The sequence below is a fragment of the Scyliorhinus canicula genome, chromosome 20, assembly GCF_902713615.1.
Source record: "Scyliorhinus canicula chromosome 20, sScyCan1.1, whole genome shotgun sequence".
In the NCBI taxonomy this organism is placed as follows: Eukaryota; Metazoa; Chordata; class Chondrichthyes; order Carcharhiniformes; family Scyliorhinidae; genus Scyliorhinus; species Scyliorhinus canicula.
In genome coordinates, this window is record NC_052165.1 from 45067950 (window position 1) to 45083462 (window position 15513).

Here is a 15513-nt window from a genome sequence, read left to right on the forward strand (position 1 = left end):
TTGCGATCCTGTCGTCCGTGTATAGGTCCCTGACTGTCAGTGTCCCCCCGTCCTGTCTCCACCTTTTGAAGGTGGCGTCAGTCAGTGCTGGTTTGAACCTATGGTTGTTGCAGATCGGAGCCTTGTCCGACATTTTGTTCAGGCCAATTGCTGCCGCAGTTGGTTCCAGGATTGGAGGGTGGCTGTCACCACTGGGCTGCTGGAGGTTTTTTGGGTGGGGATGGGAGTGCTGCCGTGGCGAGGGCCCGGAGGGAGGTCCCCATGCATGGAGGCCTCCTCCGCACGCACCCACTCGGCTTCTGGCTCCTGGATTCCATCCCTTACTCGCTCGGCTGTTGCCGCCCAGTGGTAGAATTGTAGATTCGGGAGGGCTAGCCCCCCCCTGGATTTTGTTTTCTGTAGGACCTTCTTTGGGATCCTAGCATTTTTACCCCCCATACGAACGCCATGATAAGTTGTCCCGCGCTATGAAGAAGGCCTTGGGGATGTAGATCGGAATGGATCTAAACAGGAAGAGGAACCTGGGCAATACGTTCATTTTGATCGTCTGGACTCTTCCTCGAGGGAGAGTGGGAGTGTGTTCCATCTTTGCAGGTCCTTTTTACTTCCTCCGCCAGGCTGGTGAGGTTCCATTTGTGGATCCCTTTCCAGTCATGGGCTATTTGGATCCCCAGGTAGCGGAATTTATGTCGGGCTGCTTTGAACGGCAGCCCCTTTAGTGCTCCCCCCCCCCCCCCCCCCCCCCCCCCCTTGCTGGTGTACTGGGAAGATCTCGCTTTTGCTCATGTTGCGTTTGTAGCCGAGAAGGCTCCAAACTCTTTCAGGAGCGCGATGATTCCGTCCATGCTGCTTTGTGGGTCCGAGATGTAGAGGAGCAGATCGTCTGCATAGAGTGAGACTCTGTGCTCTCTGCCTCCCCTTCGGATCCCCCTCCAATCTTTTGCTGCCCTGAGCGCAATTGCTAGCGGTTCGATTGCTAGTGCGAACAGCAGTGGGGACAGTGGGCATCCTTGTCTGGTGCCCCTGTGCAGCTGGAAGTATTGGGAGTTGGTATTGTTGGTCCGTACACTCGCCATGGGGGCGTTGTATAGGAGTTTTACCCACGCGGTGAACCCTGTTCCAAGCCCGAACCGCTCCAGTACCTCTATGAGGTATTTCCATTCGACTCTGTTGAAGGCCTTTTCTGCGTCCAGGGAGACGATCACCTCTTGTGTTCTCTCCCCGGAGGGGGTCATTATCACGTTCAGCAGGCGCCTGATGTTCGAGGTGAGCTGTCTACCTTTGACGAAGCCCGTCTGGTCCTCTGTGACCACCTCAGGTACAGTCTTCTAGCCTTTTGGCTAGGATTTTGGCCAGTATTTTGGCGTCTGCGTTCAGCAGAGATATGGGTCTGTATGACCCACATTCCGTTGGGTCTTTTGTCTTTCTTAGGTATCAGCGAGATTGAGGCCTGTGCTAACGTGGGGGCAGTGTGCCCTAGCTAGCGAGTCTGTGAACATCTCCCGCAGTGCGGGGCCAGCGCTGTCCGCAAATTTTTTGTAGAAGTCCGCCGGGAATCCATCCGGTCCCGGCGCCTTCCCCGTCTGCATGGAGCTGATACTGTCCATGATCTCTCCCAGTGCTAGTGGTGCTTCCAGGTCCCGTTTCCTTCCCTCTCCCACGACTGGTATGACCAGTCCATCAAGGAACCGGTTCATCCCAGCCTTCCCCGTTGGGGGCTCTGAGGTGTACAGCTCTTGGTAGAAGGCCTTGAAGGTTTTGTTAATCCTCTCTGGTTCTGTTTCCAACATGCCTCTGGTACCCCTGATTTGCCCAATTTCTCTGGTGGCTGCCTGCTTTCTCAGCTGGTGCGCCAACAGGCGGCTGGCTTTGTCTCCGTGTTCGTACAGGGTCCCGCGTGCCTGGCGGAGTTGGGGCACTGCTTTCCTGGTGGAGAGCAGGTCAAAGTTCCTTTGTAGTTCTTTTCTCTCCGCCAGGAGCTCTACGGTCGGGGCCTCGGAGTATTAAAACAGGGTAGGTTAAAATAGTGCAGAGGGAGCAGGAGAAATTTTCTAAGCACTAAGTTGTAATTAATTTCTTTGGAATCAATAGACTGGTCCATATTTAAGAACTCAACAACCAACCTTAACGAGTATGCCACCACAGACTTTATCAGTAAATGTGCAGAAGACTGCGTGCAAAAGAAAGTAGTACATAGATAGATAGATAGAACAGTACAGCACAGAACAGCCCCTTCGGCCCTCAATGTTGTGCTGAGCAATGATCACCCTACTTAAACCCACGTAACCCGTATACCTGTAACCCAACCCCATTAACCTTACACTACGGGCAATTTAGCATGGCCAATCCACCTAACCCGCACATCTTTGGACTGTGGGAGGAAACCGGTGCACCCGGAGGAAACCCACGCACACACGGGGAGGACGTGCAGACTCCACACAGACAGTGACCCAGCCGGGAATCGAACCTGGGACCCTGGAGCTGTGAAGCATTGATGCTAACCACCATGCTACCGTGAGTACGCAAGTCCCCAACCGGAAACAATGGCTTAATCGGGAGATTGCCTCCCTACTGAAGGCCAGGGCTGAGGCATTCAAGTCAGGCGACCCGGACCTATACAACAAATCCAGATACAACCTCCCGCAAAGTCATCTGGGACGGCAAGAGATAATATCAGACCAAGCTAGAGTCACAGACTAACGTCACAGACCATCGTCGATTGTGGCAAGACTTAAACAACATAACGGGGTACAAAGCAAAGCCGAGCAGAGTCTCTAGCAGCAGCACACTCCTCCCCGATGAACTCGATGCATTCTATGCTCGGTTCGAGCAGGAAACCATCAAACTGCTGTCAACTGCCCCAACAGTCTCGGGCACATCAATGCCCACTGTCACAGCTTCCAAAATCAGATTGGCCTTCTTGAAAGTGAACCCTCGGAAGGCGACCAGTCCTGGTGGGGTCCCTGGTTGTGCACTCGGAAACAGCTGGCAGGTGTGTTCAAGGACATCTTCAACCTCTCCCTCAACCTCCGATCAGACGTCCCCACCAGCTTCAAGAAGACCACCATCATACCAGTGCCAAGAAGAACCAGGCAATGTGCCTCACTGACTATCATCCGGTGGCTTTGGCATCGATCGTTATAAAGTGCTTCGAGAGGTTGGTCATGAGGCACGTCAACTGCATACTCCCAGAACGCCTCGATCCACTGCAATTCGCATACCGCCACACCGGGTCCACAGCAGGAGCCATCTCCCTGCCCTACACTCATTCCTGGAGCATCTCCACAACAAGGACTCCTACAACACTCCTATTTATTGACTAAGCTCCCATAATCCAGCCACGCTCATATCAAAGCTCCAAAACCTAGGACTTGGCTCCTCCCTCTGCAACTGTATCCTCAACCTTCTGACTTCTGACCCATAGACCACAATCAGTAAGGATAAACAACAACACCTCCTCCACGATAGTCTTCAATACGGGGGCCTTGCAAGGCTGTATACTTAGCCCCCTACTATACTACCTATACACACATGACTGCGTGGCAAAATTTGGCTCCATCTCCATCTACACATTTGCTGACATCACGACCCTAGTGGATCGGATCTCAAACAATGATGAGTCACAACACAGGAGGGAGATAGAGAACCTAGTGGAGTGGTGTAACAACAACAATCTCTCCCTCAATGTCAGCAAAAAAAATGTCATTGACTTCAGGAAGCAAAGTATCATGCACAACCCTGTCTGCTTCAACGGGGCCGAGGTAAAGATGGTTGACAGCTTCAAATTCCTAGGTGTGCACATCACAATATGTCCTGGTCCATACACGTCGATGCTGCGACCAAGAAAGCACAGCAGCACCTATACTTTCTCAGGAAACTAAAGAAATTCAGCATGTCAACATTGACTCTTACCAACATTTACAGATGCACCATAGAAAGCATCCTATCTGGCTGCATCACAGCCTGGTATGGCAATTGCTTGGCCCAAGACGGTAAGAAACTAGAGTCGTAAACACAGTCCAGTCCATCACATGAACCCTCCTGCCATCCATTGACTCTATCTAACCTCCTGCTGCCTTGAAAAAGCAGGCAGCATAATCAAAGTCCTCTTATCACCCAGCTTATTCACTCTTCCAACTTCTTCCATCGGGCAGGTGAAACAAAAGTCTGAGAACACGCACTAACAGGTACAAAAACAGCTTCTTCTTCACTGTTATCAGACTCCTAAATGACCCTCCTATGGATTGATCAGATCTCTTCACACATCTTCTCTACTGAGTGGTACTACACTCCTGTATGCTTCACCCGATGCCTAGTCTATGTATTTACATTGTGTATTTTATGTCTGCCCTATGTATTTTCTTTTCATCTACGGAATGATCTGTCTGACTGTACGCAGAACAATACTTTTCACTGTACCTCGGTACCCGTGGCAATAAACAAATCCATCCATCCATTTGGAATTCAGTGCCTGAAAAGTGGTGGCAGCTGTTTTAATAGTATGTTTCAAAAGGGAATTGGAGATACCTTTGAAAAGGAAAATGTTGCAGAGCTCTGGCAGATGAGGCCAATTGGTTAGTACCAAGAGCTAGCACTGGCACGATGGGTTCCTGTTCCTTATGATTCAACTTCTGAAAACGTATTAATCACGCACATAATTAAGTGCCAAGTGATGCACTATACACCCTGTGTCAGCATAACCTAGATCTCTCCATGCCCTTCAATAAGACCATACCTGAATCTGAATTGATGGTGCTTCTAGGGCCCTGTAAATCATGGGCAAGACAGTGCTCTTTATATCTTCTGTTGGAGTTTTAGTTAACAGCAAATCCATCTTCTGCAAGAATATCAGTAAAACCTGTAACAACCACAAAAACATGTCAAGAATAAAGCAACGTCAAGCGATTTGCTATCTGCTTCGACAAATGTCCTGGTAAAGTGCACAAAAATGAAGCTTGACAGAAATCTTGTTAAAATGCATCAGCCAACACTGCCCTCCTGCTTTTTCTTTATATATTTAATGATGTACAACAAACTCACCATGTTGCTAGCCTGAAGCATGAAAAGCAAAAGGATAATTTCCTCACTTGAAATGAAGTGTGCAATTTACAAAGGCACAGGAAAGAGCATCACAAATGCTCCACAGCAGAAATTCCAAACTGACCAACACACAGTAAGTCATCGCTATAAGCAATATCAGTCAGTGGGCAGCAGCAAAGTCACAGTACAATTAGATCTCAGAGGGACAGATGTGAAGCCAGCTTTAATCCATAATCGATCAGCAGCATCAACTGAATAGGTATCATGCATACCACCAAATGAAGCTCCATTAAGCACACCCAGCAATCAGTGAATTTCAAATATGATGTGGGGAAACAATTACTCTTGGTTTTTCAGCTCGCTGGTGTTGTCAAACTGCACACGTGCTTAAAATAAAATACGATTGTGCAATGATTTGAGGCTTCCACGGTCTTGACTTTCAATACCTGAATGGGTTCCTGGAGCCGGAAAACTGGAACAAGGTCTGGGAGAATCAGCCTGACGTACTCTTCTTTGGTACACTCTTCAACAATGAGAAGGACATTGGGTAGGACAAAGGGCACCATGTCTGGGTTCACAAACTCAGAAGTCAAGTTTGGCAGAATGCGTTGTATTACAACCCGCTGAAATCAAAAAGGAGTGGGAAGAGGATTATTACATGCTGCACTGCACATTATAGTACAGGGAAACCCACAAAAGAACTGTCTGTGGAATAGATTGATAAATGTTTCCCTCATTCAAATACTGGTCAGTCTGATCAGTAAATTATAATGAGAACCAAATTAACTGATCACTTTTTTAAAAAACATTTTTTTAAGGCATTTATGATTTTATAACAATAAACAATACAAATGAACACATAGTTCAGTGCGTAACACATCCCTCCATTTCCCATTCTTCCCGCCTACTCTAAACACGAAATAGCCGAACCCCCCCCCCCCAATGAATCTGCTGACAGTTTTGTTTTCTCCAAAGAAGTCGATAAACGGCTGCCACCTCCGGACGAACCCTAACGTTGATCCTCTGAGGGCAAACTTAATTTTCTCAAATCTGAGAAACCCAGCCATGTCAGTAACCCAAACCCCTGATTTTGGGGCCTTCAAGTCATGTTAATAAGATGTTAATTAGTGGTGAGCATTGCTGCCTACGGCGCTGAGGACCCGGGTTCGAATCCCGGCCCTGGGTCACTGTCCGTGAGGAGTTTGCACATTCTCCCCGTGTCTGCGTGGGTTTCACCCCCACAACCCAAAAAAGATGTGCAGGATAGGTGGATTGGCCATGCTAAATTACCCCTTAATTGGATAAAATAATTAGGTACTCTAAATTTAAAAAAATAAATAAATAAGATCTGTCTCCGGGCTACCAAAGAGGCAAAGGCCAAAATGTCAGCCTCTCTCGCCTCCTGGATTCCCGGATCTTCCAACACTCCGAAAAACACCACCTCTGGACTCGGTACCTACCTTGTTTTTAGTACCATAGACATGACATCCGCAAATCCCTGCCAGTATCACCTAAGCTTCGGGCATGCCCAAAACATATGGACATGGTTTGCTGGCCCTCCCGCACACCTCAAACACGTCCTCTATCCCAAAAAACCTGCTCATCCGGGCCATGATCATGTGTGCCCGGTGAACCACCTTGAATTGTATCAGGCTGAGCCTGGCACATGATGAGGACGTGTTGACTCTGCTCAAGAGCATCCTCCCACAGACCCGCCTCTACCTCCCCTCCCAGCTCATCTTCCTATTTACTCTTTAGCTCACCTTATCTGAGTTTCCTCCAGCTCCATGAGTTCTTTATAGATATCCGAAACCTTCCCCTTCCCCACCCCCGTTTTAAAAACTACCTTGTCTTGTATCCCCTGTGGCGGTAGAAGCAGAAAGGTTGAAACCTGCCTTCGCGCAAAATCCCTTATCTGCAGATATTGAAACCCATTCTCTCCCGGCAATTCAAACTCCTCCTCCAAATCCTCTAAACAGGGGAAACTCCCATCACTAAATATATCCCCCAGCCTTTCAATCCCTGCTCACTGCCACCTTCGAAACCCCCCATCTAGCCTCCCCGGGACAAACTGGTAATTACCACGAATTGGAGCCCACACCGATGCTCCCTCCACTCCCATATGCTTCCGCCACTGCCCCCCAAGACTCTCAGGGCCGTCACTACCACCGGACCTGTGGAGCACCGGGCCAGCGAGAACGGCAGGGGAGCCGTTACCAATGCCCTCAAACTTGTGCCCTTACATGATGCCATCTCTTCTCGCTCCCACACCGACACCCCCCCTCCCCCACTACCCACTTCCTGATCATGGCTATACTTGCCACCCAGTAGTAATTACTAAAGTTCGGCAGCGCCAGAACTGTTCACTATTAACAGACAGAGTTGAACGTCTGTGGAAACGTGAAGGTGGGACAGGAGGTGGGCATGCTGTAAATTTCCCAAGATCAGCCACAGTGCCAACATGGTCCCACCTCTGGGCTATTTTAAAGCTGCGTTACTGGGCGAGAGACAATTACCCAACCGCTTTTGGCAGATAGCTAATTAAGCCAATGAAATTGTCTATTGAGAGCAATGATCAGACGATGCCTGGTAGGCAGGACACCCCTGCTAAGGCTGAAGTCTGGCTGAACAGTGGAGGTGGCCTCCTGGAGGATGCCATTGATGCCTCATTCACACTGACTCACCCTTTTGAGGTGTGATTGTCCAACGGTTACCTTTAATTCTGCAACCTGTCCATAGGAAGGGTTCCCACTCCACAATGCAGCAGCTGTGGAAAATTTTAATTTTAAACTTCGAAAATTCTTCAGAGGTGCCTCCATCTTTCATTCTCCAAACTATGGTCCCTGCACCCACTTCTGACAGTGGGGCTATTTTTTTCCCCCATTATTCTTTCACAGGACATGGGTATCAATGACAGATCTGCATTTATTGTGCATCCCTAATTTCCTTCCAAGTTGCCCTTGCAAATGTTTCAGTGCTGAAAAGCCTCCAACAAGCCTCAGGGGTCTGATCTCTGTCCCTAATTGGATGGGGCTGCCAGTGGTTGTCACTTACTTGGCAGGCTACTCCCAAATCATCTTTGGGACCTTGCTACTGGCATTTCCAGTTTCCCGATCCACAATTCATGCCAACAGTGGAATTGGAAAATAGGAACAGAATTTAGCCCACAGTAAAGGCAGCACGGTGGCGCAGTGGTTAGCACTCCTGCCTCACGGCGCCGAGGTCCCAGGTTCGATCTCGGTTCTGGGTCACTGTCCGTGTGGAGTTTGCACATTCTCCCTGTGGTTTCACCCCCACAACCCAAAGATGTGCAGAGTAGGTGGATTGGCCACGCTGAATTTCCCCTTAATTGGAAAAAATGACTTCTCTGTCGGCATATTTTTCATTGGTTTTAAAATGTTAAAACTTTAAGCATTGCTGACCAAAACCATCACTAACAATGCAGTTTTCTTATCTTGTAAATGGGCAGTGAATTCTTATCGCCATGCATCCCTTGACAATTCCATAACATGGACAATACATGAAGTTTAAATCCACACACAATAATTTTCAAGCTGCGCATGCTGACAGATCTTGGTCTTCTGATTTAGGGATTCATCCACCAATGACACGACAGTTTGAAATACAGCCTCCAGACCCCAGCATTCAAACAGAGTTGTCAGGTTTTGTGGACAAGCCTGTTCGGGTTTAGAAGTCAAAAGTCTTGACATACGAGAATCATATTGCACAGAGGACACCATTCAGACTATCGTGTGTGTTCCAGCTCTTTGAAAGTAAAATCCAATTAGTCCCACTCCCTCCATGCTTTTTCCACTGCCCTGAAAAAACTTCCTTTTGAAATGGAGATCTAAATTCCTTTTGAAAGTATCTATTGAATTTGCATCCTCAGGCAGTGCATTCCAGATCATTAAAAAAATTCTCTTCCATCTCCCTGCTGGGTTTCTTTTGCCAACTGTTTTAAGTCGGTGTCCTCTGATTACCAACCCTTCTACCAGTAGGAACAATCTCCCATCTACACTCTCAACTCTAACTAAATATTCATTTTTATTTTAACTCCCCTTCTACGTTTATCAATTGAAATTGGAGAAGTGCTCTTGCTCCTTAATGATGCAATTTTCAATGGTGCAGGCTGAGCCCCAGCTGTCCATTGTCCCCAAGCAGCAGCCTGATTATAATTCCTACAGTAAAAGTGAAAGGTTCTGTCCTGCAGCTGTCTCTGGTCTAAATCAGCATGCAGCAAAGTCCACACTTAACACATTATTTGTAGCAGAAGTGACAGGCCATTCGAACTGAATGATCCATGTCAGTGTTTATGTTCCACACAGTCCTTCTTTCACGTCCTTCACCTAACCCGATCAATATTCCCTTCTATTCTTTTCTCTCATGTACTTAGCTAAGTTGCCCTTAAATACATCTATGCTCAATTTCTCTGTGTGGTACTGAGTTCCAGGCCCAAACTTCTCTTTGGGTAAATAAATTCCTCCTGAATTCCCTTTTGGATTTATTAGTGACTATCTTAAATTTATGGGCCCCACTTTTGTTATTTGGAAATAACTTTACATCTAACCCAGGCATTGTCAAACTCGGGGGCGCCACCCGCGGGTGGGTCGCGGAGCCGTCCGTCGCGACGCTCCTGATCACTCAAATCTGCGCGCAACAGCCGGCTGTTAATAACGCCGGCTGCAAGCGGCCTTCAAAATGGCCGCGAACATGTAAAAAAAATGCAGCCACACTGCGAATGCATGCCAGATCATCGGCGCACATGCGCAAAACTATGCGCGTGCGCGCCGATGATCAGGCACACATGCACAGTGCGGCCGATTTTTTTTTAAGGTCACAGCTCTTTGTTTACAAGTTCCGGGGTGTTTTATTCATTTTATTCATTTATTTTATTCATTTTATTTGTATTTTTTTCATTTATTTTAATCATTTTCTTTTTTTACAAGTTCGGGGGGGGTTTATTTGATAACATTTTACAGCAAAAAAATGCAGAACTTTGGATAGATGGCGACTCCATACTTTCTGACACTGGAAGGCTTCACTTTCACCAACAGGTTCCATTGGAAGAGCGTGTACGAGGGCCAAAGGGACCCAAAACCATTTGCTCCATTTTTGTCAGCAGCAAACAAGGGAAGAGAAAATGGTGGGTCGCGCAGATCAGCCGGCGTAGGCCACGATGGTCGGCTGGTGTGGGTCACAAAGAACGGCCGGCGTGGGTCGCAAAGCCCAGCCGGCGTGGGTCGCAAAGCCCAGCTGGCGTGGGGCGCAAAGCCCAGCCGGCGTGGGGCTCAAAGCCCAGCCGGCGTGGGGCGCAAAGCACAGCCGGCGTGGGGCGCAAAGCCCAGCCGGCGTGGGTCGCAAAGCCCAGCCGGCGTAGGTCGCAAAGCCCAGCCGGCGTGGGTCGCAAAGGTCGGCCGGCGTGGGTCGCAAAGGTCGGCCAGTGTGGGTCGCAAAGGTCGATCGCCGTGAGTCGCAAAGGTCGGCCGGCGTGGGTCACGAAGGGCTGGCCGGGTTGGGTCCCGAAGTTTGGCCGGTTGGTAAAAATGGGTCCCCGGAAAAAAAGTTTGAAAAACACTGATCTAATCTATTAAATCTTAAAGATCTCCATTTGGACATCCCCCAGTTTTCTCTTTTATAGAGTATAACATTACAGTTCTGTTATCATTTTAATAAATCTTTTTTGCACCTTCTCAATTGCCTAAATATTCTTTTTGTAATGAGGCAAGGTGGACTGCACAAAGCAAGTTTAACATAATTTCTATCACTCTAGAAATGAACCCCAATGCTTGCTTTGCTTTTTTCCCATAGCCGTATTAATTTGTGTCACTACTTTGAGTGGTTTGTGTACAATCACATTTACCACATTCAGTAATTTATTTATTTATCAGGTGAAGGTGCTAAATTGGGGAAGGCTAATTACAACAATATTAGGCAGGAACTAAAGAATGTAGATTGGGGGCGTGGAGCCAGGGCAAACTTTAAATGAGTAATTTGCATCAGCATTCAGCAAAGAGAAGGACTTGGTGGATGATGAGTTTGGGGAAGGCTGTGTAGATAGTTTGGGTCATGTTGAGATCAAAAAGGAGGTATTGGGGGTCTTGAAAAACATTAAGATAGACAAATCCCCACGGCCTGATGGGATATACCCCAGAATACTGACAGAGGCAAGGGAGGAAATTGCTGGGCCCTTGAGAGAAATCTTTGAATCCTCATTGGCTACAGGGGAGGGCCCAGAGAATTGGAGAATAGCTAATGGTGTTCAATTGTTTTGCCCCAGCAATGGAGAGATCAAAAGGAGGTATTGGGGGTCTTGAAAAACATTAAGATAGACAAATCCCCACGGCCTGATGGGATATACCCCAGAATACTGACAGAGGCAAGGGAGGAAATTGCTGGGGCCTTGAGAGAAATCTTTGAATCCTCATTGGCTACAGGGGAGGGCCCAGAGAATTGGAGAATAGCCAATGGTGTTCAATTGTTTTGCCCCAGCAATGGAGAGGTCAAAAAGGATGAATTGGGGGTCTTGAAAAACATTAAGATAGACAAATCCCCAAGGCCTGATGGGATATACCACAGAATACTGACAGAGGCAATCCTCCATTTGGAGAGGATTCTTCGAGGCAGGATTTATTCCCACTTGGAAATAAGTGGACGTATTGGCGAGAGGCAACATGGTTTTGTGAAGGGGAGATCATGTCTCACTAACTTGATCGAGTTTTTCAAGGAAGTGACAAAGATGATTGATGAGGGTAGGGCAGTGGATGTTGTCTATATGGACATCAGGTAAGGCCTTTGACAAGGCCCCTCATGGCAGACTGGTACAGAAGGTGAAGTCACAGAGGATCAGAGGTGAGCAGGCAAGATGGATACAGAACTGGCTCGATCATAGAAGATAGAGTGTAGCAGTGGAAGGATGCATTTCTGAATGGAGGGCTGTGACTAGTGGCGTTCCTCCGGGATCACTTTGCTGTTTGCAATATATATATAAATGATTTGGATGAAAATGCAGCTGGTTTGATTTGCAAAGTTTGCTTTGATTTGCAACGGTTGGTGGAATTGCGGATAGCATTGAAGACTGTCAGAGGATACAGCAGGATATAGATTAGGTGGAGACTTGGGCAGAGCACCTGGAGTTTAATCCGGACAAATGTGTGGTAATGCATTTTGGAAGGTCTAATACAGATGGGAAAGATACAATAAATGGCTGAACCCTTAAGAGTATTGCTAGGCAGAGAGATCTGGGTGTACAGGTACATAGGTCACTGAAATTGGCAACACAGGTGGAGAAGGTAGTCAAGAAGGCATACGGCATCAGCTGGGGCATTCAGTTTAAAAATTGGCAAGTCATGTTGCAACTTTATAGAATCTTTGTTAGGCCACACTTGGAATAGTGTTCAATTCTGGTTGCCACACCAGAAGGATTTGGAGAGGGTACAGAAAAGATTTACCATGATGTTGCCTGGTATGGAGGGCATTAGCTATGAGGCAAGGTTGGAGAAACTTGGTTTGTTCGCACTGGAACAACGAAGGTTGAGGGGCGACCTGATAGAAGTCTACAAGATAATGAGAGGCATGGACAGAGTGGATAGTCAGAAGCTTTTTTCCAGGGTAGAAGAGTCAATTACTTGGGGACATAGGGTTAAGGTGCGAGGGGCAAGGTTTAAAAGAAATGTATGAGGCAGGATGTTTTACACAGAGAGTGGTGGGAGCCTGGAAATCGCTGCCTGGGGAGGTAGTGGAAGCAGATACAATACGCAGTTTTAAGGGGCGTCTTGACAAATACATGACTAGCCCCCACCCAAGGGGCTTTTAGTTCAGATGGGCAGCATGGTCGGTGCAGGTTTGGAGGGCCAAACGACATGTTTCTGTGCTGTAATTTTCTTTTTTCTTAAGTGGCAATAACATTTTAATGATAGGAGCATGAATGTACAACATTGTCAACCTTAAAATTGCTCTTTGATCTGTAATTATCATGAGAGAAGGTTGCCTGCACCCAGGGTTTGGCCTTTGTTTCCTCAGTTTTTGCAACTGGCAGACTTAACATTTGTTTCCAACGATTCCGCTAAGATCTCATATCTCTCCACTGTTCAACACTATTTTGCATATTCTTCTTTGTTTTTTATGTGTTTTCATTGACTCTGGGATGATATTTATTCAGTATCGCATTCTTTATGAAAAGCATAGAATCACAAAGCACAGAAGGGCCCATTTGGTCCATCATGATCTTTGAAAGGATTGTCCAATTAGCCTCACTCAACCTGCTCTTCCCCATAGATTTGCAAATTTCTTCTGTGAAAATATATATCCAATTCCTCTTTCAAAATTATTATTGCATCTGCTTTCATCAATCTTTCAAGCAACACATTCCAGACCATGGGCGAAATTCTCCGACCCCACGCAGGGTTGGAGAATCGGCCGGCAGCAGCGTTGATCCCGCTACCGCCGGGTTTTTTATTCTCCGACCGGCCAAAAACCGGCGTTGTGCAAATCCCGCCGGCAGCCTCTGAAAACAGCTGGCGCCGGCGGGATTTCATTATATTTTTCTTTCACCAAATCTCCGGCCCGGATGGGCCGAAGTCCCGCCGACGTGGCCACGGGTCACGTCGGCGAAAAACAGAGTAGCTTTAACACGGCGTCAACCATTGATGATGGTTGACGCCGTTCAGTGTCCGAGGGCGAGGGGGGGGGGTTGCGGCGTTGGGGGGGGGGGGGGGTGGGTTGCGGCGTTGGGGGGGGGGGTTGCGGCGTTGGGGGGGTTGCGGCGTTGGGGGGGGGTTGCGGCGTTTTGGGGGGGTTGCGGCGTTTTGGGGGGGGTTGCGGCGTTGGGGGGGGGGGTTGCGGCGTTGGAGGGGGGGTTGCGGCGTTGGAGGGGGGGTTGCGGCATTGGAGGGGGGTTGCGGCGTTGGAGGGGGGTAGGGGTGGTGGGGAGGGGGGTAGGGGCGGTGGGGAGGGGGTAGGGGCGTTGGAGGGGGTAGGGGCGTTGGAGGGGGTAGGGGCGTTGGAGGGGGTAGGGGCGTTGGAGGGGGTAGGGGCGTTGGAGGGGGTAGGGGTGGTGGGGGGGGTTTGGGGGCAGCGGCGTACAGAGAGGGGGGGCGACGGATGCACGGGGCCAACGCACTGTCGCCCCCCCTCTGCAAGCCGCTGCCCCCTACCCCAACCACCCCCCCCTCACCACCCCTACCTCCCTCCGACGCCCCTACCCCCTCACCACCTCTACCCCCCAACCACCCCTACCCCCTCCAACGCCCCTACCCCCCTCACCACCCCTACCCCCCTCCCCACCACCCCTACCCCCCTCCAACGCCGCCCCCCCATCTCTCGCAACGCCGCAACCCCCCCCCCATCAACACCCCCCCTCATCGCCGCAACCCCCCCCTCGCAACGCCGCAACCCCCCCCCTCAACCGCCCCCTCATCACCGCAACCTCCCACCCTCTCAACGCCGAGTCCCCACCCCCCTCAACGCCGGGTCCCCCCCCTCTCAAGGCCGGGTCCCCCCCCCCACTCTCAACGCCGGGTCCCCCCTCCTCAACGCCGGGTCCCCCACCCCTCTCCTCTCAACGCAGGGTCCCCACCCCTCTCCTCTCAACGCAGGATCCCCCCCCTCTCCTCTCAACGCAGGGTCCCCCCCCCTCTCCTCTCAACGCAGGGTCCCCCCCCCTCTCCTCTCAACGCGGGGTCCCTCCCCCCCCCTCTCCTCTCAACGCCGGTACCCACACCCCCCCTCCCCCTCCCTCTGAAGGCCGGTACCCACACACCCCCCCCCACCCCTCCCTCTGAAGGCCGGTACACACACCCCCCCTCCCTCTGAAGGCCGGTACCAACACCCCCCTCCCTCCCTCTGAAGGCCGGTACCCACACCCCCCTCCCTCTGAAGGCCGGTACACACACCCCCCTCCCTCCCTCTGAAGGCCGGTACCCCCCCCCCCCTCTGAAGGCCGGTACCCACACCCCCCTCCCTCTGAAGGCCGGTACCCACACACCCCCTCCCCTCCCTCTGAAGGCCGGTACACACACACACCCCCCTCCCTCTGAAGGCCAGTACCAACACCCCCCTCCCTCCCTCTGAAGGCTGGTACCCACAACCCCCTCCCTCTGAAGGCCGGTACCCACACCCCCCTCCCTCTGAAGGCCGGTACCCACACCCCCCCCCTCCCTCTGAAGGCCGGTACACACACCACCACCCCCCCCTCCCTCTGAAGGCCGGTACCCACACCCCCCCCCCTCTCCTCCTCCCCCCCTTCCTTCCTCCTCCCCCCCTTCCTTCCTCCTCCCCATCCTTCCTTCCTCCTCCCCTCCCTTCCTTCCTCCTCCCCCCTTCCTTCCTCCTCCCCCCTTCCTTCCTCCTCCCCCCCTTCCTTCCTCCTCCACCCCCCTTCCTTCCTCCTCCACCCCCCTTTCTTCCTCCTCTCCCCCCTTCCTTCCTCCTCCCCCCCTTCCTTCCTCCTCCCCCCCTTCCTTCCTCCTCCCCCCC

At 50.3% G+C, this 15513-nt stretch overlaps 1 protein-coding gene across 2 annotated transcripts in view; it reads right to left on the reverse strand.

Annotated features, from left to right (window-relative positions):
• The window catches only part of scyl2 (SCY1 like pseudokinase 2), a 101949-nt gene that overhangs the window by 31651 nt on the left and 54785 nt on the right, over window positions 1–15513 (reverse strand). Inside the window, exons 9-11 of one of the 2 annotated variants that reach the window (XM_038780194.1) lie at window positions 5487–5663; window positions 5041–5052; window positions 4736–4858 (exon numbers count right to left, since the gene is read on the reverse strand). In XM_038780194.1, coding sequence (XP_038636122.1) covers window positions 4736–4858; window positions 5041–5052; window positions 5487–5663 — 312 coding nt within the window. The remainder of the gene's footprint in view (window positions 1–4735; window positions 4859–5040; window positions 5053–5486; window positions 5664–15513) is intronic. The other variant, XM_038780195.1, reaches the window with a different exon arrangement.